The following is a 19,050-nucleotide window of genomic DNA, read 5'->3' as shown; positions in this document are numbered from 1 at the left end:
ACCTCAGCAGGCATGGGGAGCCGGCCGGTGGTGCCCACGATCTGGTGGTACAGCCCTGGCTCACCATTCCTTATGGTGCTCTGGCGGCTCCCCAGGGGGCTGGAAGTGAAGGGCTTTTTACACAGAAGATCACTCTGGCGAGAGTCTGTGGTGAGATAGACCTGGTGGTAGAAATTGGGTGGCATGAAGCCACCACGCACGGCGTCAATGTGGTGGAAGGGCCCTGGTGTCCTGTACAGGGTGCTCCTGGAACTGTTGAACAGCTCCTTTGACTGCCTCCACTTGTAGCACTTGAAGATGCCCACTGACAGCATGGTGATGAAGAAAGCTGCTGACACCAAAATCACAGCCAGGATGAGATAGAAAGTCAAGTGCCTCCTGGAATCATTGGCAGGTGCCACATCAGTGAGGTCAGTAAGCACCTCCTTGACCATCTCAGCCACAGAGATGGAGACAGTGGCACTGGCGGACAGCACAGGCTCCCCATGGTCTTTCAGCAGGATGACTAGTGTGTGCTGGGGAGCATCATCCTCCTGGAGTTGGCGTGCCGTGAAGATCTCCCCACTGTGCAGCCCAACTGAGAACAGGCTGGGGTCAGTGGCCTGCAACAGGGTATAGGAGATCCAGGCATTGTACCCTGCATCTGCATCCACTGCCACCACCTTGGTGACTATGTGCCCAGCAGGAGTGCCTGGTGCCACCACATCAGTATAGGTGGCAGTGGTGTTGGGGTGAGGGTGCAGCACAGTTGGGGCATTATCATTGAGGTCAGTGACAAACACACTGACTGAGACATTAGTGGCCAGAGGCGGAGAGCCGCCATCCTGGACCTGCACCATCATGCTGAACTCCACCTGGTCCTCATGGTCCAGGGAGGTAAGCAGGTAGAGGGTGCCATTTTCTCGGTGGATGGAGAAGAGGTGGCCTACACTGGGGTCACCCTGCAAGAGGGTATAGGAGAGATGGGCATTGCGCCCAAGGTCTGGGTCTGTGGCACTCACATTAAGGATGGGGATACCAGGCATGTTGTTCTCCAGCACATACACATCATAAGAGTCCTGAGAAGACTTGGGCGCATTGTCATTGATGTCTGACACCTGCACCAGGATCTGTTTTACGGCAGACAAGGGTGGTGAGCCTGAGTCCCTGGCGGTGATAGTGATGTTATACTCTGATGCCTTTTCCCGGTCCAGAGCCGCTTTTGTTTTCAATGTGTAATAATTTTTGAGGGAGGAGCTGAGCATGAACGGGATCCCAGGGGAAATGAAGCAGTTCACCAGACCGTTGCCATGGGAGTCCAAATCTGTAACACTCAGCAGAGCTACGACCGTCCCTGGGGCTGCATCTTCAGGCACAGGGCTGTACACAGAAGTCACTGTCACCTCTGGAGCATTGTCATTCACATCCACGACTTCCACCAGCACTTTGCAATGAGCCATGCCAGGAACAGCACCCTTGTCTTTAGCCTGTAAGTAAATCTCATACAGCTTCATTTCCTCATAGTCCAGCTGTCCCTTGACCTTCAAGTCCCCCGTGGCTGAATCCAGAGCAAAGAGTTCTCGTACCTTGGCAGGTGTGTGGCTGCTGAAGGAATAGACAATGTCTCCATTGGGCCCATCATCCAGATCATACGCGCTGATCCTGGTGACCAGGGTACCATCGGGCATGTTCTCCCTCACACTTGCCTTGTAGGTGGACTGATTGAAGACCGGGGCATTATCGTTGGCGTCCACAACGTCAATGTGGATCTGCACGTGGGCTGACCGTGGCGGGCTGCCTCCATCCAGCGCAGTCAAGACCAAGTGCAGCTCCCGTTGCTCCTCCCTGTCCAGCTCCTTCTCTAGCACCAGCTCCGCGTACTTGCTGCCATCCACCCTCGTCTGCACGTCGAGCGCAAAGTGCGGGTTAGCGCTGAGCTGGTAGGTCTGCAAAGAGTTAACTCCCACATCGGGGTCTTGCGCGCTCTCTAGCGGGAAGCGCGCTCCGGCTGCCACCGACTCACTGATTTCCAGCCTCGCCTGGCTGCTGGGAAAAACCGGGTCGTTGTCATTGATGTCCTGGATCTCCACGGCGCCGCTGTACAGCTCCAGCGGGTTTTCCACCAAGATCTCAAAGCTGAGGGCGCAGGGGGAGTGCGCGCCGCAGAGCTCCTCCCGGTCTATCCGCTCGCTCACCAGCAGCGCGCCGCTCGTCAGATCCACCCCGAAGTACTTCTTGTTGCCCCCGGACACCACCCGCAGCCGGCGTCCCGGCAGCCGCCCGAGGTCCAGCGCCAGGTCGGCTACCACGTTCCCCACCGTGGAGCCTCTCCGCGCCTCCTCGGGAATCGCATAGCGAATCGCGGCGGCAACCCAGTCGGAAACGCCGAACAAAAGCAAGAGGCTCAGTACCTGCCCCGTCGTCACCCCGCGGCTCCTCGCAGCAACGCCGTTCATCGCACAGGACGGCCGCGCCCTCCGCTTCGCCCCCCCGCCCCGGCTAGAAACCCCCAGCTCGCCCCGTCATGCCGCTGCCTAGCGCGCCCCGGGAAGCGCCGGGCATTGCTCTGAGGGCTCGGCCGTGACTCGCTCCCAGGCTCTCTGAGACCGTCTGCGCCTCATCCCGGCTCCGAGCGGGGCCGGGCCGCCAGATCCCCCCACTCCATCATTGGCCGACAGCGGCACACAGAGTCCCGGCCCATAACTGCACGGAGCGCAGGGCTGCCGCAGCCCCGCCGGGAGGGAGCGGTGGCCCCGGCCCGCGGGGCTCAAGCCGGTTGACCCTGAAGGGAGAGCACAGCCCTGCGAGAAACCCAGCTAATGGCAGTCGGGCGGGGAGAGCGCTGCCTAGATCGGGCACAGGGGCTGCGCGCGCGGGCAGGAATGTGTAAGAGCTGGCGGAGAGGAGGACGCCAGAAAGGGTGATACGGCAACGGGTGGGGTGTCCCCCGGGAAAACATCGCTGGAAAGAGACAGCGGGAGCAAGCAGGGGAAGTGGAGCGGGCGGGACGAGGGGTGGGGAGGGTCGGCCGGGGCACGCAGGGCGCCGGGGAGAGCCAGCCCAGCCCCGGCACGCGACGCGCCAGGTCCGAGTGTCCCTCGGGATGTCGGTCCTCCCACCGAAGTGTTTGGCCAGCCTCTTCCTGGTATCCCACGGCGTCGCAGCGTCGCGCTTCTGCGTGCCACCACGGCAGCGTCACCGGCAAAACGAGACGGATGTCGTGCTGCCGAGTTAGGAGCAACCCCTCCGGCCGCAGTCACCCCCTGCCGCAGGGCCCCCAGTAGCATCGCCCCTCCAGCTCCCAATGCCACCACTATCCCACCAGGCATCTTCCCCGACAAATCGTAGAAATCTCGGGTTAAGACGCCCTCCTGCTCTCGCCACCTCCCAGCTTGCTCCCCAGCACCTGTTTCCACCAGCCAGACGCAGGGAAATCACAGTCTGCGACGTGCCGATTCACCGGGAGCAGTTCCGGCACCGGCAGCGCCTGGGTGAGAAACGGCCAATTCTCGGGCTGCCTGCCTGCGTTTGGGGCTGTCATGTCCAACATCTCCTGATACCTTGGATTTTCCGACGTTTCGAGCGTTCACGTGGATAAAACTACCTCAATTTGGGCATTCGTTGTCTGTCACCTGCACAACTGATCAGCTGTCACGGTAAGGGGCCCAGGATGCTTGGTAAGGGAGCACCAGGAGCTCTGTCAAAACCCGCCTGTGGCCAAGAAACACAGAGTCCAGGTGGCTTCCCACAGCCGAGATTGATAAGGAAGGGACGGCGATCTCTGGGAAATAAACCGGACTAGAAATCAGTGCCCACGTGTTCACTTGCTTACCGAGAGACAGGAGAAGGCTCCCCACGCCCTGCAGACCTGGCCCGGAAACCTGGCTGGTTATCAGCTATTGCTCGTCATGGCGGAGCGTCTTGTGGAAGGGATGCAAATCATCTGCACCAATGTGGGAGACATGACACCCACCAAAGTGACAGGGACCTCGACTCTGGTTATGTGTCCTTGCCCTGCACGAGCCCCTTAACTGCTATGAGCAACACGGGATCCACTCAGAGAGGCAGTATTTCTGCGCTTATATGAAGAATCAATAATATCAAATAGATTGGCGCAGCCTTTCCTCTCTTACATGCTCAGCTATTTCCTTTCCTACCAAATAATCGTTGCTGAAGGATAAACTAATTGTATCAGCTCCACTTACCATTCTCATCACCAGTCCACGGAATGTGATAAAAGTACAGGCTTCACACCGATAAAATCCAACGTTAGTCATCTAATGCTGTACTTAAATAGAATTTAGTTCTGCAGCAATTTAAAGACTAAGAAGGAAAACTATATGCTTTAGCCACTGCAGCTGCATCATGCACGTAAGTACACGATATGCTTCTATCCATTTTGGAGCGCTTCTGTAACAGACAGTATCTGCAGGCTCACAGTGCTGACAGCAAACTTCTTTTCTCATAGGACCTTATGCAACAAAATCCCAATTACCTTTCTCTTTTACAAATAATCCGAAAAGAAGAAAATCCACAGCTCCCTTTGAGACAAATTTTGAAACAGTATTCAGCCACTTATTTTCTTTGAAATAAGCTCTGAATCTTTTTTCCAACCACTGCCCATTTTGTATCTCTCCCTGTTTACTCAGCAATTTGTCTAACGTGCGTATCACAATTCTTAAGGAGTTTCTCTTTGTATGAATGTGCACACAACCCCTATTCAGAGTACCTCGACCGCTTAGTCCCAGCAGCAGCGGAGAGCTGAGTACAACAAAGAGACCTCTGGAAAGGCATGGAAGACTGAACATTTCCCTTCCCGTATTTCGACTGATCTGGAGACATTACGTCTCCACCACTTTGATGGGAAGCCCGAATACTGAAGGTGATGCTCTGGAGCTCCTGAAAGCACCATTTGCCGGGAGAGGAGTGGAAATGTGCGAAAGTTAACAGCAAAGATGCCTTTCCCCTGCACCAGGAATCCCTTCGGGGACGGGTTCAAGCCAAATCCCAGCCGGAGCCGCTCACTCCGGCATTATGCCCGGGCTCCAGAGAAGTCGCTGGCAGTAGTGGACCCAAAGCATTTTCCGCTGGGCGCCAGGCTCGGAGCTACAGTGAGGCACCAGCCCCGGCTCCCCAGACGGAGGGGGATGTTATTCCCGGGTGTAAATAAATACCTTCCTTTTGAGGCGTTCAGAATATGAAAAGAAGTAAGCAAGCAGGGGAAACAGCAGTACAGAGCTGCTGCCCTGAACAGGCCGGGGCAGATCACACATTGTTATCACAGGAACGGGCTCAAATCGGGCTGAGACGATCAAACTGGACCAAGATGAAAGGGTTATCTCAACTTCGGACCCCAGGTCACCGTTGCCCAGACTCTACTCCGTGTCCACCCCACCACCCCGGCTCAGTGAAACTCGCACCTAGAGCAGGACAGACAGCAATACTGACAGCATTGCGTCGCTCCTCGGGGAACAACCGACAATTTACGGATGAGACTGAGCAGGTCAAAAGGAAGAGCCATAGTCACACACACACAGCAGCACACAGCCACGCCCCCGAGCGATTCAGCAATACGCCCGGATGTAACGCTGAGCTTTGCCGGTTACCCACTGATCTCTGAGGGCAGAACAGGGGAAGGAGAATATTCACACAAGCCCACAGAAAGGGACCCTAGGATGGAAGCTCACCTGTGCAGACCTCTCGGCGCTATGAGAGTCCATCCTGGAATCAGTGTCAGAGCCGCGTTCACCAGCTAGGAGACGGTCAGACACGGCTACTGCCCCTGGTCTCAGAAACGTGAAGTCCTTCTGACCCGACTCGGAGGCTAAACACACCTCGTAGGAGTAGGGCAGGGGCAGCGTGCTGCTGCAGTAGTTATACGGCGCTTTTGAGCCCAGGCTTGAATACAGTTCCTTATCAGAAGTTAGAAACACGGGAGGGCTCCTCGATCGTCGGCATTTAAAGAACAGTATCAAAATTACTGTGGAAACGAATAACAAAGACACGACAGCGAGCGCCGCTACAAGAATGAGGTTTAGGTCAGACACCAGCTCAAACACAGCTTCTCCATCGCTCAGCTCCGGCAGCGCCTCCTGCAAGCTCTCGGCCAGCATCATGAGCAGCGTGGCCGTGGCCGACAGCGCCGGCTGCCCGTGGTCCTTCACCACGGCCACCAGCCGCTGCTTGGCCGCGTCCCTCTCCGACACGGCCCGCGCCGTGCGCACCTCGCCGCTGTGCAGCCCCACGCGGAACAGCGCCGGCTCCGGCGCCTGCACCAGCTCGTACGACAGCCACGCGTTGCGCCCCGCGTCCGCGTCCACCGCCACCACCTTGGCCACCAGGTACCCGGCCTCGGCCGAGCGCGGCACCACCTCGAACGGCCCCGCGCCCACCGCCGCCTCCGCCCCCGCGCCCGCCGCCGGCCACAGCACGCGCGGCGCGTTGTCGTTGCGGTCCAGCACGAAGACGCGCACCGTCGCCGTGGAGCTCCGCGCCGGCGCCCCGCCGTCCTGCGCCCGCACCGCCACCGCGAACTCGCGGCACTGCTCGTAGTCGAAGGAGCGCTGCGCGTACACCGCGCCGCTCCGCGCCTCCACCGACACGTACGGCGCCGCGCCCGCGCTGCCGCCCGCCAGCCAGTAGCTCACGCGCCCGTTGGCGCCCGCGTCCGCGTCCCGCGCGCGCACGCGCAGCACCGGCGCGCCCGCCGCGTTGTTCTCCGCCACGTAGGCGCTGTAGGCGGCCTCCTCGAACACCGGCGCGTTGTCGTTCACGTCCGACACCTCCAGCACCAGCGCCGTGCGGCTGGACAGCGCCGGGCTGCCGCCGTCCCTGGCCACCACCGTCACCCGGTGCTCGGCCGCCTGCTCCCGGTCCAGCGCGCTCGCCGTCACCACCTTGTACGAGCCGCCCGACGACGCCACGATCGACAGCGGCGCCTCGCCCGACAGCTCGCACGACACCTGACCGTTCTCCCCGGAGTCCCGGTCCCGCACTTTCACCACGGCCACCACCGTGCCGGCCGGCGCGTCCTCGGGCACCGGGCTCGACAGAGATGTTAGCGTCACCTCGGGCGCATTGTCATTCACGTCCAGCACCTCCACCTCCACCTTGCAGTGCGCTACCAGCCCCCCACCGTCCCTCGCCTCCACCAGCAGCGTGTAGCTTCGCGTGTCCTCGAAGTCCAGCGGCTCCTGCAGCACGAGCCGCCCGGTCTCCGCGTCTAACACGAACTTCGCAAGCACCTTGGCCGGCAGCTTCCCGATGCTGTAGGAGATTTGGGCGTTCGTGCCGGCGTCGGCGTCGGAGGCGGAGACATTCAGTACGGCCGATCCCGGCGGCGCGTCCTCGCGCAGGCTCGCGTAGTACCGGTCGTGCGCGAACACGGGGGGGTTGTCGTTGGCATCGGTGACGTTGATGCAGAGCTGGGCGGTGCCACTCCGGGGCGGTTCTCCGCCGTCCAGCGCCGTCAGCACCAGCCGCAGGCTCTGCTCACGCTCTCGGTCCAGTGCGCGGCGCAGCACCAGCTCCGCGAACTTGCTGCCGTCCTGGCTGTCCTTCACCTCCACCGCGAAGTACTCGTTGGCCTCCAGCTCGTAGCCCTGCAGCGAGTTGCTGCCCACGTCCGCGTCCTCGGCCATGCCCACGGCAAAGCGGGCGCCGGGGGGAGTGAGCTCGTTGATCTCCAGCTGGAAACTGTCTTGCAAGAAGCGCGGCGCGTTGTCGTTGACGTCGTGGATGGCGACGTCGACGTGGAAGACGTTGAGCGGGTTCTGCACCAGCGCCTCGAAGCTGACGGCGCAGGACAGCGACTCGCCGCACATCTGCTCCCGGTCCAGCCTCTCGCTCACGTACAGGTTCCCGTTCTCCCCGCGCACGCTGAAGTATTGCTTCTCGGCGCTGAGCCGCAGCTTGCGTGCCGGCAGCTCGGCCGGGCTCAGCCCCAGGTCCCGCGCCAGCGGCCCCACCAGCGAGCCTCTGCCCAGCTCCTCGGGGATGGCGTAGCGGATCCGCTCCGGCGCCGCCCGGCAGCACAAGCACAGCAGCACGGCGGGCAGCAGCGCTCGCCCGGCCGCTGGCCGCCGGCTCGGCCCCGGCCTGCCCGCCATTCTCGCCAGCGCTCGCCGCGCTCCTCCCTCCTGCCGCTGCCCTCCCTCCCTTGCAGCCCCGCTCCGCCACGAGCGCCGGGGCCGCCGGAGGGCAGCGATCTCGGCGCCGGCTCGAACGCCGCTGCTCCCCGCGCCGCCTCTCGCGGCTGCTGCCCGTACCGCTGCCGCTCCGGCCGGCGCCGTGCGAGCCAGCAGCCCGTGGGGGCAGGACGCTGCGGCGGCTGCGGCTGTGGCTCCGGCTGCGGCTGCAGCGCGGCTCCGCGTCGGCCAACAGCGGCACCCGGAGGCGCCACGATGCCACCGCAGCCGGCTGATGGCCGCGCTCCTCGGGGCGCACACCCGCTCCCCGGGGCGCTCCCAGCAGCTGCCGGGAGTCGGCGCCACCGGCTACCGGAACGCGCGATTCAGCTTTTCAGTGCGGCGAGTTCCTCCCAGCCGCGGCAAGGCGAAGCAAGCAGCGCTGCTCAGCCGCGGCACGGCAGTCTGGCTCGGGAACGTGTTGCCGAGCGGCGGAGGAGCGCTCAGGCTCCGCGCAGCAGAGCACAGGTGAGTACAGGTGAGTACAAGCAGGTGCACTGTACAGCGCATGTCTGATATATTCCAACAGCTTCTACTTTTGCTGCGGGTGGGCTTTCCCAGATCTTTTGTTTCATTTCTACGAGCTCTGAGAACTAACAGCCACAAGTGACTTTCGAGGAGAAGCTGTTGTAGAAAGGAAGCGCCAGACCCGCCTTTTGATTTGAGGAGATTCTTGTTCATATTCCTTTTATTTTACATACCTCTGAGTGTGACTGAGACCGAGGGAAAACGGCAACCCTTATTCCTTGCAACAGCACTATTATTACATGCTCAGAGTTTTACATATTACGGACATCACTACTTCTTGCTCTCGGGAAGACAGACCTGTTAAAGCACTTTTTTCAGGATTGTTTCTCTCAGCGAACAGGCTAAGTAAGTAGATCTAAGATGGACGGGCAGCAAACAGGTAGACATGCGCCCAGGATACTTCAGTTACCAGTCCGCTATTCCAAGAATTGTGAGGAGGAGTGGTATAGTCCTCCGCGGTGTTGCCCCAGGTGCATGCGACATGTCAGCTAACTTTCCCGGGACAGTCAGAGACTTGTAGAATAAAAAGGCGGCAAAAGAAGTCCAAGAAGAAAAAGTCAGAAGGACAACACTAGAGAAGGCAGTTTACCCATGACACAAACACAGGGACGTGTGCTTTGCACCGATCATACACGTATCACGCCAGGCGTGGGATGGTCTGAAAATGAAAAGGATGAAACCCTCTTGAGTGCGACATCTATGAAAAAGTACTTGATCCTCCTCAGTTCCTGTTTGTACGATACCACCACCTCTCAGCAACAATCAGGAAATCACGGAATGCAAGCCCGTCTTCACCAAGTCTTGGTTCACGACCACGGAGAAAGCAGGGCACAGTACGACCACCTGAATCGTTCCAAGCACTACACAGACCACGGGCTGAGAAACTACAGGTACATCAGATGTTGCTAAGACTCCTATTGCTCCAAACAAGACCTGACTCTGTGGATGACTACTGTGCTCATTCTTGAGATCCTGGTGATAAGTCAATTCCTGGTTATGCCACTCTTGCCACTTCCTCAAAAGGTACAAAGACATGGGCTGCAGGACTCAGTTTCTCCTTCACAATTTTTTTCCACTGTAGTAGTTACTAACAAATGATCGTTGAGCCACAACATTGCTGTAAGAATAGGCTCTTCCTTGCCAACAAAACCATTCTCACAAAGTAGCCACCGCACTGTGCTTCAGACGCTGAGGCACATACAGGAGGGTCACCTTCCCACACTAAGCAACTATTGACGCAGAATCTCGCCATTCCTCAACATTTGTTGCATTGCACTGCTACTGCTCACATGCATTTCAAATAACTAATGGTACATGAAAACTCTGTGTTGTAAGACAATCGTGATAAATAAAGTAATGAATTATAGACTTTAGAAAAACCTTCAGCTAATAAGCCGTTCATAATGAAAATACCTGTGCATGTCTAATAGTCCAATCCTATGAATAACGTTGGCGAGCAAGAATTTAGCATTATATCGGCATTAGGCACATTAAGACCCTGTCACTACATCCTCAGCTACACCGCTACCTCTAACTACATGGCTCTGTAAAAGACACGAAGACGAACAGTAAAGCAGGTGAAAAGTGCCCAGAGGACAGTATTGACCCCTCGGAGATTAGCCCTTATGTGTCAGAAGAGGCTACAGGGTTGCTGCGTCAACAGGTATCTCGTGGAAAACGAGGTCATTCTCACAAAATCGTTCTAGGTACAGGAAGACTCTGGATGTGCTCACCGGCTGGGAGTAAGGGTAAGGAGCCCAAAAGGAGAAAACAACCTTTCCAACCCGTAACGCTAGTAAGAATGCGTGCTTCTCTGTTCCTCACACACCATTTGCATCGACTTTAAACACTTAGTATCGGAAAATCAAGCGCTGCTACACGAGGGAAAACCGTAAGAAACAAGCTGTAAGGCGACATCAAAAGCACAAATGAACAACCCCTCACTGCAAGAGTGTCTTGACATTTCTTGAAAGTGCCATGCTGTCTGTAACACACCCCGACAGAAATCGAGACAATACTATTTCCTAACACCTTCCCCATAGACTGAAGACCTAAGAGGCTTATAGAGTCTATAAGCACAACATTCAGTCTGGGAACATCTAGTTCTTCAACTCCACTCCATCGTTGGAAGAGCACAGCGGTAACTCACAACCAACACGAACCAACCAGCTCTTGCATATGCACGCGTATTTTAGAATTTAACACTTACCAACAAGTAATTTGCGCTCCTCCTCGACCCTCTTTCTAAATCCGGAGCATGGAGCTCACTTTTGACCCAGTCAAGGAAATTCCCACAAATAACAAGGAATTATTATCCCAGGAATGCCTGGGAATGGTCTCCTGATTAAGGAAGGCGTTTTCCACCTCCAATGTGGAAAACACACCCCATTCTGGTACACAAAATCGGCATTGCTATCACTACTGGCTGAGGAACATGCTCTGTGAGGGACTCTCACACAAGAGACAAGTACAAGACACACCACAGCACACAGGCGCTATACGTTCATTTTCAACAATCGCTTACATCCATCCTAAATAAATGACTGTTAAATGAAAGAGATGTGTAACAAGGGAAGAGAGATAATCAAGTGAACCAAAATAAAAGACTTCAGATAAACACCTTAACTAAAATGTCGTTCACGATGAATACAATTGTGCATTTGTAATACACCTATAAGTAAAATGTCTCACAGGCTGGTAAGAAACACAAAAAATTAATAGAACCTTTCAAATAACTACAGGTTTCAAAAGGCATACTACCTGTTCGTAACACACGGCTTTCAACAATACTAAATAATATAAGATCAAAATATCATGCCAAGCAGATAATGGTACGAAACAAGCAATAAGGATTCATAAAAAGTACAAACTAGTAACCAGCCGTACAAAGTTATGAACGGGGCAATTGACGTTCTGTTTACAGACAACCTAAAGCTACAAAAACGCATGTGCTGTCAGTAAGATACGTGACCCTGCTAATAACGCTAAGTACTGTTTCATATTAATGCAATATCTCTGTTCAGAAGAGCTGCTACTAAAAGGAAAACTGTTATTCTACATGTCGGGGGACAGACTGAGAAACAACCTGGCCCAGACTAAGAACAATATAGCCAAAGCAGCCTCCCACACCACGGTGAGGCTGAAAAATACTCCCACGTCCACCTCCCGGGAGCAAGAGGAACGACCACGCAGCGCGATGCTAAATGAAACCTTGCCTCACTCCTAACCAAACCTCCCCACGCAGTATAAGAAGACGGGAGAGAAAGGGAAGAGAAGAAGCAGAGAGATGCGTAGCGAAACCTGTCCGGCCAGAGGCACTCACCGGGGGCGCGGCGGGGTCGTCGCCGAGCAGCGGCGCGGGCTCGTCGGGCGGCGGCCGGGCCGGGAGGGTGTCGCAGCAGCTGCCGGCCGACAAGCGGAGCTGGCTCTTGCGCGAGTCGGCGGTGAGCGACACCTCGTGCGAGTAGGAGTGCAGGAAGGCGCGGACGCCGTCGATGCCCACGAAGTGCGAGGCCGGGACGCCGCGCGCGGCGCCGCTGCCCGCCGCCAGCAGCTGCGAGCGGCGCCAGCGCCGCAGGCGCAGCGCCAGCAGCAGCAGCAGGAAGGCGAGGAAGAGGCAGGACACGGCCGCCACGGCCACCACCAGCCAGCGCGTCAGGCTGCCGGCCGGCTCGCCCGGCGCCGCCGCCGCGCTGCCCAGCTCCGAGAGCAGCTCGGCCACGCTCTCGGCCAGCACCACCGTCAGCGTGGCCGTGGCCGACAGCGCCGGCCGCCCGTGGTCCTTCACCACCACCACCAGGCTCTGCCGCGCCGCGTCGCGGGCCAGCGGGAAGCGCGCCGTGCGCACCTCGCCGCTGTGCAGCCCCACGCGGAACAGCCCCGGCTCCGTCGCCTTGGCCAGCTCGTACGACAGCCACGCGTTCTGCCCCGCGTCCGCGTCCACCGCCACCACCTTGGCCACCAGCGCCCCGGGCTCCGCCGAGCGCGGCGCCAGCTCCACGCCCGCCCAGCCCGCGCCCGGCGCCGCCGGCGGGTACAGCACCTGCGGCGCGTTGTCGTTCTCGTCCACGATCACGAGCCGCACCGACACGTTGCTGCTCAGCGCCGGCGCGCCGCCGTCCTCCGCCCGCACCCACAGCCCCACCTCGCGCACCTCCTCGTAGTCGAAGGAGCGCAGCGCGTACAGCGCGCCCGTCTCCGCCTGCACCGACACGTAGGACGAGAGCGGCGCGCCGCGCACCCGCCCCTCCGACAGCCGGTACCGCACGCGCGCGTTCTGACCCCAGTCCGCGTCCGCCGCCCGCACCGTCAGCACCAGCGCGCCCGCCGCGTTGTTCTCGGGCAGACGGGCGCTGTAGCGCGCCTCCGCGAACACCGGCGCGTTGTCGTTCACGTCCAGCACCCGCAGCGCCAGCACCGCGCCGCTCCACAGCGACGGCGACCCGCCGTCCGCCGCCCGCACCGTCACGTTGTACTCCGCCACCTCCTCCCGGTCCAGCTCCCTCGCCGTCACCACGCGGTAGTAGCCCTCAAATGACTTCTCCAGCCGGAACGGCAGCCCCTCGCCGATGCTGCACCGCACCTCGCCGTTCGCCCCCGAGTCCCGGTCCTGCACGTGCAGCAGGGCCACCACCGTCCCCGACGGCGCGTCCTCGGAGATCGCGCTCAGCGCCGACGATACTGTCAGTTCGGGCGCGTTATCGTTCACGTCTGTCACGCTGATCGCGACTTTGGCCGTGTCGGAGAGACCTCCGCCATCCCGTGCCTGCACCTCCAGCTCGTACGATTCGGCTTCCTCGAAGTCCAGGCTCCGCACCACCGTGACAGCCCCCGTTTCGGAATTTAAATCGAAAATCTTCGAGGATTTCAATGAAGCTGTTTGATACGAATACTTCACGTGCCCGTTCAGCCCCTCGTCTGCGTCGGAGGCCGTGACGGTGAGGAGGACGGAGCCCACGGGCACGTCCTCCGGCACACGCACCGTGTACTCGGCCTGGCTGAACTGGGGCGCGTTGTCGTTCGCGTCCAGCACGGCCACGCGGATCCGCGCCGTGCCCGTCCGTGCCGGCTCGCCGCCGTCGCTCGCCCTCAGCACCAGCTCGTGGAACGCCGCCTCCTCCCGGTCCAGCGCCTTGGCCAGCACCAGCTCGGGGCGCTGGTCCCCGCCGGGGCCCGCCTGTACGGCCAGCGAGAAGTGCTCGTCGCCGCTCAGCTCGTAGCTCTGCAGGGAATTCGCTCCCGCGTCCGGGTCGTGAGCCCTGGCCAGGGGAAACCGCGACCCCGGCGCCGTCGTCTCGCTTATACTCTCCTCCACCTCAATTTCCTTGAAGCTGGGCGCGTTGTCGTTAATGTCCGTGATCTCCACGTCGACGCCGTAAACCTTCATTTCCCCGTCCACTATCACCTCACAGCGCAGCACGCATTGCTGCAGACCCTCGCAGAGCTGCTCTCTGTCTATCCTCTCCGCCGTCACCAAGTGTCCCGTCTTCCCGTGCAGGGCGAAATACTGCGCCCTACCTCTGTCTATGATGCGCACGCCGCGGTCAGGGAGCGCGGGCAGCTGCAGCGCCAGGTCCTTGGCCACGTCGCCCACGAACGAGCCCTTCGGCATCTCCTCGGGCACCGAGTAGCGCAGCTGCCCCCACGCCGCCTCCCACGCCGCCAGCAGGACGCACCAGAGCAGGGCTCGCTCCCGCCGGCCCCAGCGCCTCCCCGCCGCGCACATCTCGGTCGCGGCACCGCCGGTAGATTCCCGCCGCCGCAGGCCGACACGGGCACGGGTACGGGCACGGGCACTGCTCGCCACTCTGGGCCGCTGCCGCCGGCCTCTCCGCCTCGCTGCAGCGCGGCTCCGCACCGCGGGGACGCTCGCAGACCGCCCGGCCGCCGAGCCAGCCAGCGAGCGAGAGAGCGAGCGAGCCGGGCGGCAGCGGGCGGGGCTGCCGGCAGCGCTCCGGCCTTCCTCTCGCTCCTCCTCGGTCAACAGCGGCGCCCGCAGCCTCCTCCCGGCACTGCAGGCACCGAGCGCTGCCGAGCGCGGCCCGCCCGGCCTCCCCACGGGCAGCTCGCCGGGACGCGGCACTCGCCGCGGAGGCAGCGGGTCCCGTCCAGCGGGGATCTCCGCCGTCGCCTTCTCTCCCGCCCGCCCCTGCCTGGCTCCCCGAGACCATCCCGGCCAGGGAGACAGAGCGCGCCTCCCGCGGCTCGCCTGAGGCTACCGCACGGCAATGATGACTGCCTAACGGCCATGGATGCAGCGGATCGTTGCAGGAAAAAGTAATTTTTCTCGTAATACGACGCTCAGACCAGTAGTCCAAAACCACAAACCCCTGCCCACCACCACCACTGGCTTCTGTAGCCGTCACACTGGAACGACCGGTACAAGGACAGCAAAAGCAAACAGGCTCTGCAACACAAAACACGACGTCCAGAGCGTCCCCCGGGAGCCAGAGGGATCAGGCTCATTCACCCAGCCGCCAGGAACACGCCCCAGATTAAACGCTCCGCCACCGCTGACGGTCATTAGGCGGTTAAAGGCTAAAGGGGGTGGCGGCCAGCAACACAGAACCTCAGCGCCCCACCCCCGCCCAGCCAGCCCCTGACGAGGGGCGTTGCTCGGGCACATGCACGGGCTCTGGGATTTCTCCCCGCATGACACAGGACAGCTTATGCACATTCACATTTTTCCAAGTCATTCGATAATTCGATACTGATAATTCTATAATCGGTTCCAACGACCGCTCAGCGGCTTTCATCTTCTCAAAAATCACGCTGTAAGAGCTTGATGCGTGGCAGGAAAACACTCGTCTAGTTCGTGAATCTTCCCGGCCGTGGGACACCTTTCCCACTAAATGCTGTAGGAAGCGGCAGAAGACAAGGACGGCTGCAAACCCTAAGCCACGTGGACGATGCGAAAATGTGCAAATGCACTTTAGTCGAGTGCCCAAGTGGTGTCGTTTTGCGTACCTCATTGTAGTCTTACGTATGTTCTCAGGATGGGAAGACAGGCTCTGAAACACAAGAGGCGACTTTTTTCGCTTTACTTTTTGCCGTTCTACCCCTGCGCTTGTCTCAGACAGAGAGACAGAACAGGGCCAGTAAGGAAGAGGGAAATACCACCCAGGAAAAAGACAGGAGAAATAATAGCGCACAGAACTCGGGAAAATCACGCCCTGATGAAATTTATCTGCCCCACGAATGCAGCCGTTCCTGCAGCCTTCTCCAGAAGATGGGAGGGCACCTGGCGGAAGGAGGGAACCGCTCACTGGCGGGGAACAAGCCCCGGGGTAACTGCCCCGGTCACGGCGCCACGCGCACCTTCCTGTGGGAAAGAGCATCAAGGGGCAGGCGGAGAGCCCGTGCGTGCCTCCGTTCCCTGGCGGGGACACGGCTCAGCGCTGCCCCTGCACCGCCCCCGCGGGAAGCCCCGGGGAAGAGCGGTCGGCGGCTCGGAAAGGCTCGAGGGGAGGAGCGCGAGCGCGCGGGCTTACCGACCTGCGGTGCGTCGGCGTCCGCGGGCGGCTCTCCCGCGCCGGCGCTGCTGCTCGGGCTCGGCTTCCCGCAGGGCTCCCCGCCGAGCAGCTCCTCCGCGGGCAGGCTGGGCAGCGGCGGCGGCAGCCAAGCGCCCTCGGCGACGGCGCGGCCCGGCGCCACGCACAGGTTGTAGGAGTAGGGCAAGGTGCCCTCGCAGAAGTCGGCCGGGAAAGCGGCGCCGGCCACGGAGAAGCGCTGCGCGCCCAGGCAGCGCAGGACGGCGGGCGGCCCGGCGCCGCGCACCCGCGCCACCACGGCCAGCGCCACGCTCAGCAGGAACAGCGCGGACAGCAGCGCCAGCGCCAGCACCAGGTAGAACTGCAGCTCCGCCGGCGCGTCGGCGCCCGCCGCCCGCTCGCTCAGCTCCGGCAGCGCCTCCTGCAAGCTCTCGGCCAGCACCACGTGCAGCGTGGCCGTGGCCGACAGCGCCGGCTGCCCGTGGTCCTTCACCACGGCCACCAGCCGCTGCTTGGCCGCGTCCCTCTCCGACACGGCCCGCGCCGTGCGCACCTCGCCGCTGTGCAGCCCCACGCGGAACAGCGCCGGCTCCGGCGCCTGCACCAGCTCGTACGACAGCCACGCGTTGCGCCCCGCGTCCGCGTCCACCGCCACCACCTTGGCCACCAGGTACCCGGCCTCGGCCGAGCGCGGCACCACCTCGAACGGCCCCGCGCCCGCCGCCGCCTCCGCCCCCGCGCCCGCCGCCGGCCACAGCACGCGCGGCGCGTTGTCGTTGCGGTCCAGCACGAAGACGCGCACCGTCGCCGTGGAGCTCCGCGCCGGCGCCCCGCCGTCCTGCGCCCGCACCGCCACCGCGAACTCTCGGCACTGCTCGTAGTCGAAGGAGCGCTGCGCGTACACCGCGCCGCTCCGCGCCTCCACCGACACGTACGGCGCCGCGCCCGCGCTGCCGCCCGCCAGCCAGTAGCTCACGCGCCCGTTGGCGCCCGCGTCCGCGTCCCGCGCGCGCACGCGCAGCACCGGCGCGCCCGCCGCGTTGTTCTCCGCCACGTAGGCGCTGTAGGCGGCCTCCTCGAACACCGGCGCGTTGTCGTTCACGTCCGACACCTCCAGCACCAGCGCCGTGCGGCTGGACAGCGCCGGGCTGCCGCCGTCCCTGGCCACCACCGTCACCCGGTGCTCGGCCGCCTGCTCCCGGTCCAGCGCGCTCGCCGTCACCACCTTGTACGAGCCGCCCGACGACGCCACGATCGACAGCGGCGCCTCGCCCGACAGCTCGCACGACACCTGACCGTTCTCCCCGGAGTCCCGGTCCCGCACTTTCACCACGGCCACCACCGTGCCGGCCGGCGCGTCCTCGGGCACCGGGCTCGACAGAGATGTTAGCGTCACCTCGGGCGCATTGTCATTCACGTCCAGCACCTCCACCTCCACCTTGCAGTGCGCTACCAGCCCCCCACCGTCCCTCGCCTCCACCAGCAGCGTGTAGCTTCGCGTGTCCTCGAAGTCCAGCGGCTCCTGCAGCACGAGCCGCCCGGTCTCCGCGTCTAACACGAACTTCGCAAGCACCTTGGCCGGCAGCTTCCCGATGCTGTAGGAGATTTGGGCGTTCGTGCCGGCGTCGGCGTCGGAGGCGGAGACATTCAGTACGGCCGATCCCGGCGGCGCGTCCTCGCGCAGGCTCGCGTAGTACCGGTCGTGCGCGAACACGGGGGGGTTGTCGTTGGCATCGGTGACGTTGATGCAGAGCTGGGCGGTGCCACTCCGGGGCGGTTCTCCGCCGTCCAGCGCCGTCAGCACCAGCCGCAGGCTCTGCTCACGCTCTCGGTCCAGTGCGCGGCGCAGCACCAGCTCCGCGAACTTGCTGCCGTCCTGGCTGTCCTTCACCTCCACCGCGAAGTACTCGTTGGCCTCCAGCTCGTAGCCCTGCAGCGAGTTGCTGCCCACGTCCGCGTCCTCGGCCATGCCCACGGCAAAGCGGGCGCCGGGGGGAGTGAGCTCGTTGATCTCCAGCTGGAAACTGTCTTGCAAGAAGCGCGGCGCGTTGTCGTTGACGTCGTGGATGGCGACGTCGACGTGGAAGACGTTGAGCGGGTTCTGCACCAGCGCCTCGAAGCTGACGGCGCAGGACAGCGACTCGCCGCACATCTGCTCCCGGTCCAGCCTCTCGCTCACGTACAGGTTCCCGTTCTCCCCGCGCACGCTGAAGTATTGCTTCTCGGCGCTGAGCCGCAGCTTGCGTGCCGGCAGCTCGGCCGGGCTCAGCCCCAGGTCCCGCGCCAGCGGCCCCACCAGCGAGCCTCTGCCCAGCTCCTCGGGGATGGCGTAGCGGATCCGCTCCGGCGCCGCCCGGCAGCACAAGCACAGCAGCACGGCGGGCAGAAGCGCTCGCCCGGCCGCTGGCCGCCGGCTCGGCCCCGGCCTGCCCGCCATTCTCGCCAGCGCTCGCCGCGCTCCTCCCTCCTGCCGCTGCCCTCCCTCCCTTGCAGCCCCGCTCCGCCACGAGCGCCGGGGCCGCCGGAGGGCAGCGATCTCGGCGCCGGCTCGAACGCCGCTGCTCCCCGCGCCGCCTCTCGCGGCTGCTGCCCGTACCGCTGCCGCTCCGGCCGGCGCCGTGCGAGCCAGCAGCCCGTGGGGGCAGGACGCTGCGGCGGCTGCGGCTGTGGCTCCGGCTGCGGCTGCAGCGCGGCTCCGCGTCGGCCAACAGCGGCACCCGGAGGCGCCACGACGCCACCGCAGCCGGCTGATGGCCGCGCTCCTCGGGGCGCACACCCGCTCCCCGGGGCGCTCCCAGCAGCTGCCGGGAGTCGGCGCCACCGGCTACCGGAACGCGCGATTCAGCTTTTCAGTGCGGCGAGTTCCT

The 19,050-nt window shown here is 61.8% G+C and overlaps 1 protein-coding gene across 4 annotated transcripts in view; it reads right to left on the bottom strand.

Moving 5' to 3' along the window:
• The window catches only part of LOC102054548 (protocadherin gamma-C5-like), a 54,960-nt gene extending 36,325 nt beyond the window's left edge, over nt 1–18,635 (bottom strand). Inside the window, exon 1 of one of the 4 annotated variants that reach the window (XM_055717613.1) lies at nt 16,188–18,635. In XM_055717613.1, coding sequence (XP_055573588.1) covers nt 16,188–18,620 — 2,433 coding nt within the window. In that variant the 5' untranslated portion in view covers nt 18,621–18,635. Of the gene's footprint in view, nt 1–2; nt 3,425–7,223; nt 8,191–16,187 lie in introns of those variants that run through there. The other 3 variants (XM_055717615.1, XM_055717612.1, XM_055717616.1) reach the window with 3 other exon arrangements.
• Nucleotides 18,636–19,050: the final 415 nt, after the last annotated feature.

Source organism: Falco cherrug, chromosome 8, assembly GCF_023634085.1.
Source record: "Falco cherrug isolate bFalChe1 chromosome 8, bFalChe1.pri, whole genome shotgun sequence".
NCBI lineage: Eukaryota > Metazoa > Chordata > Aves > Falconiformes > Falconidae > Falco > Falco cherrug.
The sequence above is the reverse complement of the archived record's forward strand: the minus strand, read 5'-3'. Positions and strand labels throughout refer to the sequence as shown.